General features: G+C 38.7%; 1 protein-coding gene across 2 annotated transcripts; it reads left to right on the top strand.

Annotated features, from left to right (window-relative positions):
• The first annotated feature begins 1,011 nt into the window (after positions 1-1,011).
• Positions 1,012-14,892, top strand: swap70a (switching B cell complex subunit SWAP70a). Of its 2 annotated transcripts, none has more exons than XM_037748400.1 (12): positions 1,012-1,203; positions 3,581-3,721; positions 4,921-5,088; positions 5,207-5,434; positions 5,986-6,132; positions 6,977-7,085; positions 7,195-7,376; positions 8,697-8,804; positions 9,274-9,440; positions 10,442-10,640; positions 12,357-12,453; positions 14,274-14,892. In XM_037748400.1, exons 1-12 carry the CDS (start codon positions 1,108-1,110, stop codon positions 14,390-14,392), a joined length of 1,761 nt encoding a protein of 586 aa, XP_037604328.1. In that variant the 5' UTR covers positions 1,012-1,107; the 3' UTR covers positions 14,393-14,892. The 2 variants fall into 2 exon arrangements, with proteins under 2 accessions (XP_037604328.1, XP_037604320.1); XM_037748392.1 differs by having other exon boundaries at positions 1,014-1,203; positions 4,915-5,088.
• The last annotated feature ends 250 nt before the right edge of the window (positions 14,893-15,142 follow it).

Consider the following 15,142-nt stretch of genomic DNA (forward strand, 5'->3'; position numbering starts at 1 on the left):
CCGGAGCACAGCCAATAGGAACGCTCTCTCTCTGAAATGACCTGTGATTGGCCAAAGTCTCCCGTCACGGGCTAGATTTTTTAAGGCATGAAAATAGAGCCATGAGGAGGTGCAGAAGTCTAGTTATCTCTCAGAGCACTTGAATTATAATATGCTGAAAGGTTATTATGGATTCTTTGCCCAAAGATGCCCAAAACATTCTGCCTACTGCAGATTTAATTTGAGCAAAAATAACAATAGCACTATATATGTAAAATGCTCCAATGCAAGTACAAATCCTGAATTCAAAATTGAACCTAAATAAAAACACAGAAGTATTATTAAATGTTAAAGGTCACATATCAGGCTCATTTTCAGGTTCATACTTGTATTTTATGTTTCTACTAGAACATGTTTACATGCCGTAATGTCCAAAAAAACATTTATTTTCTTTATACTGTCAGCCTGAATATACCTGTATTTACCCTCTGTCTGAAACGCTCCGTTTTAGTGCATTTCAACGGAATTGCAATGGAATTGCGTTGCTAGGCAACAGTTTGGGTCCATGTTTACTTCCTGTCACCTGATGTTATTTACATACACTGCAACAGGAAATAAACTGGGACACATTTAGAATGTTTATGTTTAAAACAGTGTAATGGTCTAAATATTGTATATTTGTGACATCACAAATGGACAGAAATCCTGACAGCTTGTTTCAAATGCAGAGTTTCTGAATATGGGCTGTGTGTATTTCCCTGTGGATTGAGTGTTTCCATACTTTCACAGTATTTATATAGGACTTAAGCCTGCTTTATAATAAAAAAACATGAAAATCTCACTTTTTTTTTTAAAAAAAAGGGGACCTTTAAGATGTGAAAACAGTTCAAACTGACCGGTTTTTGGCAGCTTAAGTTAAAAAGATGAAAAGAAAGTGAAATAAACGTTGAGTGGCGCTGTCATCACACTGGTTTCTGCTGCGCCTTCATCATCATCATCATCATCACCACCATCATCATCATCGCTGTGGTGGTTGAGAGGCGGACTGACGGTGAAACTACAGACACACAGCTGAAGGACAGACAGACAGACAGACGTCCTCTCTGGTGCTGAACGACGAGGGACAAGATGTGGCTTCGAGACGAGCTGTTGAAGTCTATATGGCATGCTTTCACAGCCCTGGACGTGGATCAACGAGGAAAAGTCTCCAAATCTCAGTTAAAGGTGTGATTCACTTCTCTTTTCTATTCTTGTTCATAAAGTTCAGATGTCATGGAGGATGAACAGGCACTAAAAACTCCATCAACTCGGTTTCCCTCACACTAACTGTGTTAAAGTTAGACATTTAGCGTGTCCTCATGATAAAAATGCGACTACAACAGCTCTTTACTGTGTTTACTGTAAGCAGTGGTGGAAAAGTACTCATACCTTAAGTATAATTGTGAGTAGTTTGCACTGAGCTAACGTTAGTCCCATTTTATATTATAGGCTATTTACATTTCAGGGGGAATATTGGGACTTATTTAACACTGCATTTATTTAGCATTTATAGTTATCAGTAATTTTGCAGATTCAGTTTTTACATTTCAAGATGATAAAATATGATGTACAACAGCACACTATAACGTTATATAGCCTAGTTTAGCTTCACCACAACCAGATACAACAATAAAATACTGCTTCAACATAAATCTGCCAGTAGGCTAATACATAGATAGATAGATAGATAGATAGTAACTTTATTGATCCTGAGGGAAATTCAAGTTTCCAGCATCAGAGTTCCATAGTGCAAAAACATGTTAGTAAAAAGGCAGTAAAAAAGTTAGTAGTGCAAAGTAAAAAATACAAAAAAATATACCAGATATAAAAATATAAGGAGATGAAGAAAACTGTTAAAACTGAATATAGTGCAGGGTAACAGCTGTGATACAGGACTATTAAAAAAGTGAATATAGTGCAGAAGACACTGTTAAAAAAGAGTATAGTGCATAATAATACAGTAGCTAATATATAGTGTAAATTATGTAATAATTAGGGCTGTCAATTGATTAAAATAGTTAATCGCGATTAATCCAAAATTATTCACACATTTTTTATCTGTTCAAAATGTACCTTAAAGGGAGATTTTTAAAGTATTTAACAATCTTATCAACATGGGAGTGTACAAATATTCTTGCTTTATGCAAATGTATTTATTATTGGAAATCAATTAACAACACAAAACAATGACAAGTATATTGTCCAGAAATCCTCACAGGTACTGCATTTAGCATAAAAAATATGATCAAATCATAACATGGCAAACTGCAGCCCAACAGGCAACAACAGCTGTCAGTGTGTCAGTGTGCTGACTTGACTATGACTTGCCCCAAAATGCATGTGATTATCATAAAGTTTGCATGTCTGCAAAGGGGAGACTCGTGCGTATCCATAGAACACATTTACATTCACATATCTTGAGGTCAGAGGTCAAGGGATCCCTTTGAAAATGGCCATGCCAGTTTTTCCTCACCAAAATTTAGCCTAAATTTGGAGCGTTATTTAACCTTCTTCCCGACAAGCTAGTATGACATGGTTGATACCAATGGATTCGATGGACTTAAGTTTTCTAGTTTCATATGATACCAGTATCCTCCCTCTAGCTTTAAAACTGAAACTTGAATGCAGGACTTTTGCTTGTAAAGGAGTCATTTGATATGGTTTCAATGGTAGACTACTTTTACTTGAGCTACAGTAGGCTTACACAAGGGATTTATACCATCATATATATACCTTATTTATCCACCATTCATTCACTTATGCTGCTGCTTTTTGTGTTTTCCTTATATTTTGTGTATTCCTTTAGTTTATCAAATAAGGGAGAATGTTTAAGCATGTTTAATCCACCTGTGTTGTTGTCTAAGAAGTTGAAAACCGTGTTACAGGCTGTTTTACTGAAGCACAGGCCAGAGAGAGGTGGTGAGTGACAGCCTGGGCCAGATTTTGTTTGCCTGCTGGGTCTGATGTCGATGTGCCCAGCCTGACAAAGACACACTCTGACTTCAAGGATCCTGCTGAGTTTTTCCTCTCTCACACATGCTCTCTCAACACAAGTCAAGAAAACTCTAAAAGTCCCTATTTTTTGAGATTTATTTATGGTCTTTACATTACTGTGATGGCCAGTTTAAAGCTAATTATCCACCACCTATCTATACCACCACTATCTGGGAGAGAATAGCAAAGACTGTTTGCAAGTGGAGGTTATCAGAATCCTGGACCGTGATGATATGAAGCCACAGTGCTGCACAGTTAAAATGAAACACTACTGGGTGTAATCCTCTGTTATTACAGTAAAATGAACCTTTAGTCTAATAAGAGAAATCTCACCTTCAAGAATAGAGGCAGCGCTTGGCTAGTGATGCTTGTAAATGTCAGTGAATTATATTTGCATGTAGCAAAATTTGAAAACTGTGAGACTGATATTGACCTTCTTCTTTAACTCATCTATAACCTATATTCATTTTGCAAGAATGCATATCTGTATAGTAACATGACTTGACTAAATATATGTCCCCTCACCTGCTTGCCTTATCTAATTCACATTTAAATTGTGGTCCTTTAGGTGCTGTCCCACAGCCTGTGCACAGTGATGAAGATCCCCCATGACCCTGTGGCCCTTGAAGAGCATTTCAACGATGATAATAAAGGGCCTCTGTCCAACCAGGGCTACATGCCGTACCTCAACAGGTTTATACTTGACAAGGTGGGGACAAGGTTGATGGAATAGTTCTGGGAGAATGAATCTTGTGTTTTTAATCCAGTCAACACACATCATTTGCAAAAAGTTTCGGTACCAAAATGGTATTGTGGTTGTGCTACTTTTCTTCTCACTATGTGTGTGTGTGTTTGTGTGTGTGGGTGCACAGTTATGCAGCGATCTGAACACAGATAAAGATTGAAGACTGAAGTTGGCCTTTGACGTCTTCACTGGAAGCAATCGTTAAACTGTGAAAACAGTTCTGGGCAACAAATTAAATGATCGTGATTATAAATCAGAAAACAATGAGTTTCCATAAACAAAGTCAGACCAAAGATATTGTAAAAATTGATTAGTGTGACGATGCAGGCATGGAACAGAGACTCAGTTGCAGACAGATATCGGACATGAGGTTAGTTAAAATACTAGGGGTGCGTTCCAAATCACATACTTTTTCTTTTTACTTTTAGGTCGTACTTCAGCTGCCCTTACAACGTTCATGTAACATGCAGTATGCATACAATTGGGACTTTTGGTGCCTTCAAATGAAACTAGTGAGCTGGTGTTTACAACACGGGAAGTTGTGTACACGATATGCTTGGTGTTCAAGTGGTTAAATCGTGTGATTGTGATTTAAGATATGTTACTACACAAACAATGAAAATAGAAAAAAAACACCAACACATACTTGTTCTCAGTTGAAGAGTATTTTACATAGATTAGGATGACTAATCATGGCCTGTTTTTCTCTGTAAGAGAGGAAATGGTTACAACCACTTCTCTGTTGTAGCCACAGGAACAATGTCTTTTGTCTAATTATTAATTCATTGGTAGGTAAAATGGGATGCATCCTTATACACTCTTTGCAAAAGGGGCATACTTGTCTCTGATAGAGTTTTTGGGAGCGCAGCGTAACACACAGTGCAAACACATCTGTTGAAGTCTCATGTCAGCTGGTAAACTAGAGCTTGAGTTTCACTCTTTGTACTTGGAAGCTGTTTTCTTGCCTTCCTCTTGTAGGCTCTGACTTGAATAAAAATGAGGCGTTTAATTACATCAGGTTTGTACCTCACATCCTGCAGACTGGAGGTTCTGAAAGGAGACAATCAGCAGTCTCCTGCTTAGCATTTGTAAACACGCTGCCCTCACTGGTGCTGACCAGTTTGACTTTGACTTGAATGGTGTGTTTTTGTTCCCAGGTGCAGGAGGAATTTGATGTACTGGAGTTCAACAAGATGTGCTGGACACTGTGTTACAAGAAAAATATCTGCACTAAAAATCTAGTCATCTCAGACGACGATGCTTTCAAAGTGTGGTGCATTTTCAACTTTCTGTCTGAAGAAAAATACCCGCTCGTCATCATTACGGAAGAGGTGAGGAAATAGTTGTTTTCTGTGTTTGTTTTTTTTTTAACTGCAAGTAAACTATCGAGCAAAGAGCAAGGACATTTCGTTTTAGTTTTAAATCATTTCTGTCTGTCCGTCTCCTTAGATTGAGTACTTCCTGCGAAAGTTGATCGAGGCCATGGGGAGCAGATGGAGTGAGGAGAAGTTTGCAGATTACAAGCTGAAGCTGAACAAAAAAAAGAACTGCCTGACTGCCTGGGAGCTGATTGAACTGGTGGGGATGGGTTACTTCAGCAAGGGCATGAACCACCAGACCCTGTCCATGGGCATCACCGAGGTCTTCCAGGAGCTCATACTGGACGTGCTCAAGCAGGTTAGACAGGATGTTGATCCCACGTGTACTGTGTGCACACATATTAGATATTAAAGGTCTTATTGATAACATTTTTATGTAGACAAATATAAAAAAAGCCTTCAGAAAAGTGGTGAATAAAAGGATGGCTTTTCCTAAAAAAAAATATTATGACTGTGAATTAATAATTAAAAACATTCTAGCGGGTCCAAAATGAATGTTTTGTTTATTTCTGAGGAAGGTATCTGAGGTTTGGTTCCCACTTCTAACAAGGCTTGTGAGCCAATAGTAAAAGGACATCGGTATTACATGGTAACTCTGGGTTGTCAGTTAGAGCGGAAAAAAACGGATAAATGGCTGAGATTGTGACTGGCAATGACTTGTTGTGAAGTAAATGCAATGGAACGAGGGAGGGGAAATGCGACATCTAGTAGCTGAAAGTTGTAAATGTTATCAATCGTATCCTTAATTATCTAAGTAGCATAACTTATGTTAAGTATATCACAGTGATTATGGCAAAAATAATTAGAGAACTCAAGTGTTCTTGTTTACGTCCATACTGTGTTCTGAAGGGATACATGATGAAAAAGGGTCACAAAAGGAAGAACTGGACGGAGCGCTGGTTTGTCCTTCGACCCAACTCCCTGTCCTACTACGCCTGTGAGGACATGGTGGAGAAGAAAGGAGACATCGTTCTGGACCGAACCTGCTGTGTGGAGGTATGTTGATATCTATTTATAGTACATAATGATATATAATATGGAAGTATTGCTGTTAGGCTGTATTGACATTATAACTGACATTTCCTGAAGGATTTGATTACTTTTCTATCACTGAGTAAACTGACGACCCCTGACTAAGTGACACATTTTATGGATATTTCTTATTATATTCTATGCATAACAACAACAGAACAGATCAACTGAGAAACTGTACAGTTAATCCAAATAGTGAAGGCAATAACTGCAGGAAGTTTGTGTAAAACGAGCAATTTGGATGAATTTTGAGCAGTTTAATTCCCGTTTTCCTGTTATTTTTAGGAACTTTTAATACAGTTCTCTGTATTATGTATGTATGTTTTTTTCTTTTCCACTTTTAACAACCATACATACTTAATAGGCTTCTTTTTGACAAATCCAGTGTTTTCTTCTCCCTGACGCTTGGCCATTGTTCTATCAGCTCTTTGGTTGTTTTAACTGCCTACTTTTCTAATGCAGAATGAGGCTGTTTAGCAGAGAGGGGAGGTTCTGTGGATATAGCTTGTGTTCAGGTCTTCACTGTGCCCTTATGCTGCTTATATCTTAAATAATAAACCAATAACCCAACAATCCGATTAACATCCAATAATCCTTCAAAAGTAATAATTTCGTTCAGTTTTCTACACAGAACGGTATTTCTTTAAAAAAGTTGTCTTACACCTCTTAAAATCAAGAAGGCCTCGCGAGGACACCCAGGTTGGGAACCAGTGGTCGAAACAGCAGCGACTGTTTGAATTTGTATAAACCCACATGTTTTTTGTGCATTTAGTATGATGTGACTGATAATATTTTTCCTCTCCTGCAGTCTCTGCCGGATAAAGAAGGGAAGAAATGCCTGTTCATTATCAAGTGCACTGATAAAAGCTTTGAGATTAGTGCATCAGATAAAAAGAAGAAGCAGGAATGGCTTCAAGGTAGCATCATTTTCCACCTCTCTGTAACTGCCTCATCATTATCATAGTCATATCAACAGCATCTAGTAAATCAATCAGTGATTCAACCTCTCGCTCTGTGTCGCGGCAGCTATTCAAACGTGCATCCAGCTGCTGAGGTTGGGGCTGCCGTCTCCTCACCGTGAGGCCCGGCTGAGGCGCAGGGAGCACCGTCAGAGACAGCTGGTGGAGGAGGACGACCTGGCAGAGAGGATGAACAAGCTCCAGGCGGCCAGTGAAAACAAACAGAGGCAGCTGGAGGGTATGAGGAAGGTACTGGTCCATGCCCAACTCTTCTAACTTAAAAACTGACGTTGCGAAGGTGGCTACCGCACCTTGTTGAGTCCAGTAACCATTTGCACAACTCACATTATAAACACAGGAGTCCTTGTCGAGTCTAGTTGGCCACAGTGAACACATTTGTCTTAGACATATACTGTAGAAAACAATCTGATCTCTATTACAGGAAGCTCTTTCCTCCTATTTATATCTGATAGATGTTTCTCTGAGGAAACATTTTGATCCTCACAAAGGGATATAGATCTCCCTTTTGCATTTAAATTAAATTATATCTCGTAAACATATAACAGTGTAATCTAACAACACTACAAACTATTGCTTTAAAATACCCCTGTAGGTTATTATGAGAAATGTCATGATGAAACATGCTTTATTGTAGGTACAAATGTGCAGCTATAGTAGGTCAGTAAATCTTACATTTTTGAGAAAATCTGAGATGCTCTAAATTAGGGCTGAACGATTTTGATAAAAATATGTAATTGCGATTATTTCGACTGATATTGCAATTGTGATATGATTAGATATTAGAGGGAATTATGATAATTTTTACATCATTATTCTCATTTTCATTTAAAAACATATGAGAATGATTAGGGTGTGATTCTTGTAGGGATCGGTACCAAACCAAGATGTTTTCTTCTGTAGAATATGATGTGTAGGCCAGGACATCTCTGCTGCATGACAATATTTAATTTAAAAAGTTTTTTTGACACACATTTCACTTTTAACAAATATTGTGCATTTGAAAATAGCAGTAGGCCATATTGCTATTTCGATAAAATGTCGATTAATTATGCAGCCGTGCAGTTTTTGTCCACTTCCTTTTAGTTTCATGTATTGTGGTTCAAGATAACCCAAAAACACATTTGATTAAAAAAAATAACACAATCACGCACTCGATTCAGCAGAACATTCACAGTGAAAAGGGAAGCAAAACCTGCTATGCAAATGATAGTATATATCAGCCAGGGACATCTGCATCTAGCGGTGGGCCAGACATGTGCACTCAATTTTTTCAGAGCTGCAGCAGATTATTGACGGTTTCTCACTTCTCTTTTTACCCAGCCAGATGGCTATTTTTGTGTTTTGCTAAATACACCCAGATGTTTCTAATAAAATGTTTTATAAGGGACTACAAGAAAAAAGTTCCTCAATTATTCTTGACCCAGAAATTCCCACTGAAGCACAGACTCCTCTTTAACCAACCTAATTTTCTTAATTAAGATTTCCCCCTGTAGCCTGGTGTAACTAAATCAGAGAAGTAACAGCTCTTTCCTCTTTTGTGCTTCACAGAAAATGGAGGAGGCTGCAACTAAAGCAGCGATAGAGGAGCACAGGAGGAAGCAGTCTCAGTTAGACCTGCAGGATCGCTACAGACTGGACCTAGAGAGAGAGAAAATGGTAACCACTGTGCTCGAGTCTGCCTCCCTCTACTCTGCTCCTTTGTCCTGATCATGTGTGTTGTTATGCGGCAACACGTGGTCTTTAGAAAGTTCAGGGAGAAAACTAATGGAGTCTGGTCAACTAAGACTGTCTCGTCTATTTTCTGATTCAGTCAGCTGTCTGTGGTTCTGTCCTTCCAGGAAATACAAGCTAAAACAGTTAAAATGATATATCCCATGATGTTGAGTCACCTTCTGTCTGAGCGTCACATGCACAGACGCATTAATCATCGTCTTATTAAAGTGACTAAACAGACAAAGGCCTTTGTAAGATGAGAAAAACGTTGTAGTTTGTTCAGATGAGATTGCATCATTGCAGCAACACATAAGAAGATTTACAGTTGATTTGTAGATTATTGCTCGGTTCAAGAGCCTAGTGTGTAAGACCGTGCAACTGTATGTGTGTGTGTGTGTGTTGACTCACCCAGGTGCGTCAGCAGATGGAGGAGCAGGTGGCTCAGAAGTCCAGTGAACTGGAGCAGTACCTGCAGCGCGTCCGGGAGCTGGAGGACATGTACCACCGGCTGGAGGAGGCTTTAGAGGACGAGAAGCAGACCAAGCAGGATGAGGAGGCCATGCACAAGCTGCAGTCCAGGTCACACACACACACACACACACACACACACACACACACACACACACACACGCACACACTCTCACACACACACACACACACACACACATACACATACACACTGGACAGTGGATAATTACAGGAAGTAAACACAGTTATATTAACTCCTTTATGATATTATGCAAACCAGTTTAACAGACCTGCAGTCTTTTTTAAGATGCTAATTTTTACTTTTTTGACGGTCAGAGATCTGTTGATTCACTAGTTGACAGATAGGTTACTAAATAACTAAATTAACAGTTACCTAGAGTGTTGTGTTAGCAGCACATAAGCCACAGACAGCTAGTACAATGGCTATCTTGGTTAACAGTAAACTGATTGCAGAAAAACTAAACGAACAAATTAACAATCACAAGACAGCTATGATAAAAACAGGTAACTGACAGATTTTCCCCCTTTTTTTAGGTGCAACAATATCAAGATTGTTTTAAAGGACATTTTAAACTAAAAATTGCATTTCTTGCTGCAAAAACACAGAGTTTTGTTGGAAGCACAGCTCGGAAAATGCATGCAGGGATAGGAAGTGACAGAAAAATGGACAGAAAACAAAAATAAGCTTAGAGTAAGAAAACAATAAATGGTCAAACTACTGTGTTTGTTCCGCAAATTGTATTTATAGATTTTAAATCAATTTCTTAAACTATTGTAATAATCTAGGTAAAAAATAAAATAGAGAACCCTAACAATACACTACAATGAAATACAATACAAAAACATCACACAAAATGATCATTCCTTTATACATATAAACATGGTGTAGTTTTTGCATGTTTTCCCTGAGTTAGTTTGGTATTCCTGCCATATTCAAAAGACATGCCGGCCTGTTATAAAATGACAACCTGTTCAGGATTTTTCCACACTTACCTTTGGCTCCAGCTCCTCATTTCCCTTTGTTCAGAATAGGACTTAAAATAGACAACTTATATAAAATGTAAGCATCATTGCTGTGTTTTCCATCTCAGGCTGCTTGAGGAGGAGGCAGCGAAGAGGGCTGAGCTGGAGCAGATCCACCTGCAGCAGCAGATGGCGCTGTCTCAGACCAAGGCTGAGAAGCAGGAGCTGGAGGCCGAGAAGCGGGCTAAGGAGAGAGACCTGCAGGCAGCCATGCAGCAGCTGGAGAAGCTGGAGAAGGAGCGGCATGGAGCCCTGGAGGAGTACGAGGTCAGGTCAAAACTAAGACAGAGATTTTATTTATCTAGGATGGACATTGTCCCCTTGGCATCAGAAATAGTAGTATTCTTCTCCATTCACATTTTTTTTTTTTTAAGTTATTTTTTGGGGGCATTTTTACCATTTTTATTGACAGTGGATAGAGTCTTGGAAAGGGGGGAGAGAGAGAGAGTGGATGCCGAAAGGGCCACAGGCCGGATTCGAACCCTGACCACCGCAGTCAGGACTGAGGCCCGTTACATGGGCGCCCGCTCTACCAACTGAGCTAACCAGGAACCCTGTTTTATGATTCTTATAAATAATGTTCAGTATACGGAGGAATAGAATAAGTTACAAATCGTGTCAACTGACCTACAGTCAGTTCGTAATGAGGAGTAAAAGGGTCAGAATTAGGGTTGGGTATTGTTTGAATTTTTTTTTTCCTCGTGCCAATATGGAACCAGAGTGCCGGATAGTTAATATTGATACCTTATTTTATTATAAATAAAGGGTAACACTTCATTTTACAGGTCCTCAAACTTCATGGTAATTAGGTGATAATTAGCAAGTAACCTATTTGACATTTCTTTGGAATTACTGCAAAATTACCCCAATATTTACTTCAAAATTGATCAAAAATGACTTTATTATAAACATTATTTAATAATTATATTCCGCTATTTCCCAATAGCTGATAATTTATTTAATACATTTCCAAGAAAACAATACAAAGTTAATCTATATGCTTTATTTCCATTTCTGCTGGTAAATAGATAATAATTAGCAAATAACTTATTTGAAATTTCTTTAAAAAACTCCCTGAATCATGACATTAGCTACCAGGTTACATTTGTGTGGACAATAAGTCACACAATGGTGAGATTTGTGCCCGATCATAAGTGTCTTCTATTAGTTTTGGTTTTCCTCCTCCGATAAAGACAGCGCACGGCCGCTTCTCAAGCCTAAGGGCCCTATTTGAACCATTATATGCTATTTTATCATATAATTGTTAAATAATGTTTATAATAAAGTAATTTTTGATCAATTTTGAGGTAAATATTGGGGTAATTTGGCAGTAATTCCAAAGAAATTTCAAACAGGTTACTTGCTAATTATCACCTAATTACCATGAAATTTGCGGACCTATAAAATGAAGTTTTATCAAAAAGAGACATGTTTCTTTATGGAATGTATTTTTTAATTTTTCTTTTTACAAAAGAAGCCAAAGTTATGTAGTTAAATATTAAGATTTGTCAAAAACAGAAGTAGGAACTTTGCCTAAATACAATAAAACTATCAAACTTTTGATTTAAATCATCAAATTAAATATTTTTCAACATTATCTGCTTGGTATTTTGCCTTAATTTGATGGTGACAGTAGAAATACAGACAGGAAACAGGGGAGTGAGATAAAACCTAAGTGAACAACATGATGAATCTAACATTTGATGCCAGGTTTCCATACATGACATCTTTTGATACTCAGCGCTGCCGACATATCAGTGCCAAAAATATTGAGGTGCTCAATACTTTAAATTTTAAACCACCAATATCATGACTCATGAACTACTTGATCATCAACAGCTGCTCCCCCTGCTGGCCTAACTGTCTCAAAATGTCCTTCATCCCATTTATCCACCTGTCTTCCTCTCAGCTGACATTTACTCAGAGTTTATATGATCTGATTCCTTCTATCTTTTTCTCTCACGTCTTCTTTATCTTATACAGGAGTTGTCAAAGAAGCTTAAACGAGCAGCTAACAAGACCAAGACCTGGAAGGACAAGGTGGCCCAACATGAGGGGCTGTTGCGTCTCATCCAGCCAGGTAGGGACGTTGATTGTCTCATAAGTCAACATGACACAGATGCATTTAAAAACTCTGTGCATCAAGTTCATGGAAACGGGGCTTCTTGATGTGTTTTTGCAAGATTTTGATATTGTAGTGTTCCACAATTTGAATTAAGGCCTTATATACAAAAACATCTTTATCCTGAAAGTTGCAGCGAGGTACACTATATGGCCAAATGTATGTGGACACAGCTGTCAACATTATATTTATGTTCTGGGGCTGTTTTTTATGCTTTTGGCTTGGACAATAACGTTCCTTCAATAGTGTGGCAACAGTTTTGGAAAGGCTCTTTCTTGTTTCAACGTGACAATGCTCCCCTACACAAAGCAAGGTCGATAAGCAAATGTTTTGTCCCAGTTTGGTGTGGAAGAACTTGACTGGTCTGCACAGAACCATGACCTCAGACAGCCCGTTCTCATTCCCAGGGCGTCAAATACCGATGCTTTGTCACTGCCGTCAGCGTTTGATGAGACGCAGCGGTCTTTCCAGTAACTACAATGTAAAACCATCCGCGGCAGCAGTAAACACTCAAGAGAGAGTGCTGTGGTGACGTAGTTTAAAGAGCAAAAGAGACACACTGTGTGGGTGGGAGGTGAGGTGGGAGGTGAGGTGGGAGGTGAGGTGGGAGGGTCCAACAAACACATGGCTTTCATCCGGGAGACCGCTGTTCATGTCCCGTGCGTTAAGTTTCACTTTAACTGTACAATCAGCTGTTCGTTCATGTCCCGTTTTCACAACGTCAAGTCACATTTTCACTGTAAAAACGTAGTAATTTTAAGCCCAACCATGTTGTTATTTCCTAAACCTAACTAAGTGGTTTTGTCGCCTAATCCTAAACAAGTGTTTTTGTTTCATTCACAACGTTGAGCACGTTGTTTACTGTGACCGAAAAGTGACGCCGAGGTCATTGAGCACTTGTTTAGTGCGACGGAAAAAGTGACGCCGAGGGGTCTGTCAAAGCGTCAGCATATGACGAGTTGAGATGAGAATGTGTTGCCTCAGACCCGTTCAATAATTAAATATCAATATAATGGCAGATATTCTTTTGATCATATAGAGTAATTTACAGCCTAAGAGCTTGGGAAACCCTAGACTTTATGCCCTGAATTATTGTTGTTTTCAGATTCAGTCTGTTATCCAGATTTATTATTGCACACATTAAACCTGCAGTGGGTAGAAATGGAGCAAATATGATTAAAAAAAGTTATTTTTATAAAACAGTCACTATATCCTGACAGTAGTGCATGAGACAGGTAATCTGATAAAAATCATGTGCCGAGCTGGAGCCTACCGTCTCTGAGCAGCTGTCAATCACTCGTGAACTTTGACCAAACGGTCAAACTAGGCCGTTACTGTAATGCCTATTTCTCGCCTCAGATGTTTTCAGAAACATCTTGTAGTGTACTGTTTAGCTGTAAAATTAAAAAGTTTGTGACTTGGCAGCCATGTTGAGATCTGTTGAGGAAATATCAAGCACCGCCCACCAGCCGGAGCACAGCCAATAGGAACGCTCAATAAGAAGGCTCTCTCTGTGAAATTACCTTTGATTGGACAAAGTCTCCTGTCGTAGATTGTTTAAAGCCTGAAAACAGAGCCATGAGGAGGTGCAGAAATTTAGTTATCTTTCAGAACACTTAAATTACAATATGCTGAAAGGTTATTATGGAATTTTTGCCCAATGATGGCAAAAAATATTCTGCCTACTGAAGCTTTAAGTACCAGTACAACAAAATGCATCATGAGTGATTTGTCTGTGAGTCCATCTTGTTAAAGGGCCTCCCTCCCTTCTCTTTTAGGTGATAAAGCACCTCAGAGGATCACTAACTGGGGTCCAGCTTCATTCATGGACACTGAGCTGGAGCTGAGGAAGAAGTCGTGGCAGGAGAGTAAGAACCAGGGTGCTCAGGCTCAGTGACACCACGACGAATGGATCTCACTCCGATGAGGAAGACTGAAGAGGTTTGATAACATGAACTTAATGAGACACGTGAAAACAGTTTTACTGATTTGATTTGGGTTAGTTTTAAAAGCCGGGATTAACTGCATCAGTTTCTTCTCTAACAAAAACTCACATTCAAGCAGTTGGACTAAGTAGTTTGACAAAATAACCTGAACTCATGGTGCAGAGTTTCTGTCATAGAGATGGTGATGATGAGTCATTAGTGTACCTTGAGTTGATTATTTTATAAAAATTTCATTCTCATTCAGTTTTTATTTTGTAATTTTAATCCGTCCTTTCTGACTTCCTGTGTTTCATTTAACATGTTTTTGTGTTCTGACATAAACTTGTCGTTGACATCCAACAGAGTATAACAGTAGATTAATTTTCTAGACTGTTACAGTCATAACGAAGATGATACAAATAAAACACCACCTATTTTGTATTAAAGTGGATGGCTATTTTCATTTCAGAGATGCAGCAAGCTTCCTCCTTTTTCTTTCTTTTTTTTTGTTGCTTTCATCATGACATCTACATTTTGATCATGATGAAGAGCGTCCACCAGGTGTCACCATATGAACGGCTTGTTTAAGTGCAAGAAAACACTGCATGGTCAACATTTTTAAGATGTTTTAGGAGCCCTAGGGTGCGTTCCAAATCTCATACATTCTTTTTACTCTTAGTACGTACTGCAACTGTCCTTACCAAGTACATACTGTTGCATAC

Source organism: Sebastes umbrosus, chromosome 2 (genome assembly GCF_015220745.1).
Source record: "Sebastes umbrosus isolate fSebUmb1 chromosome 2, fSebUmb1.pri, whole genome shotgun sequence".
In the NCBI taxonomy this organism is placed as follows: Eukaryota; Metazoa; Chordata; class Actinopteri; order Perciformes; family Sebastidae; genus Sebastes; species Sebastes umbrosus.

Coding starts and splice junctions, on each gene's coding strand:
- swap70a (XM_037748392.1), top strand. CDS start 1,108: ATGTGGCTTCGAGACGAGCTGTTGAAGTCTATATGGCATGCTTTCACA. Junction 3,722..4,914: donor ACAGGTTTATACTTGACAAG/GTGGGGACAAGG, acceptor TTTTGTTCCCAG/GTGCAGGAGGAATTTGATGT. Junction 8,805..9,273: donor ACCTAGAGAGAGAGAAAATG/GTAACCACTGTG, acceptor TGACTCACCCAG/GTGCGTCAGCAGATGGAGGA.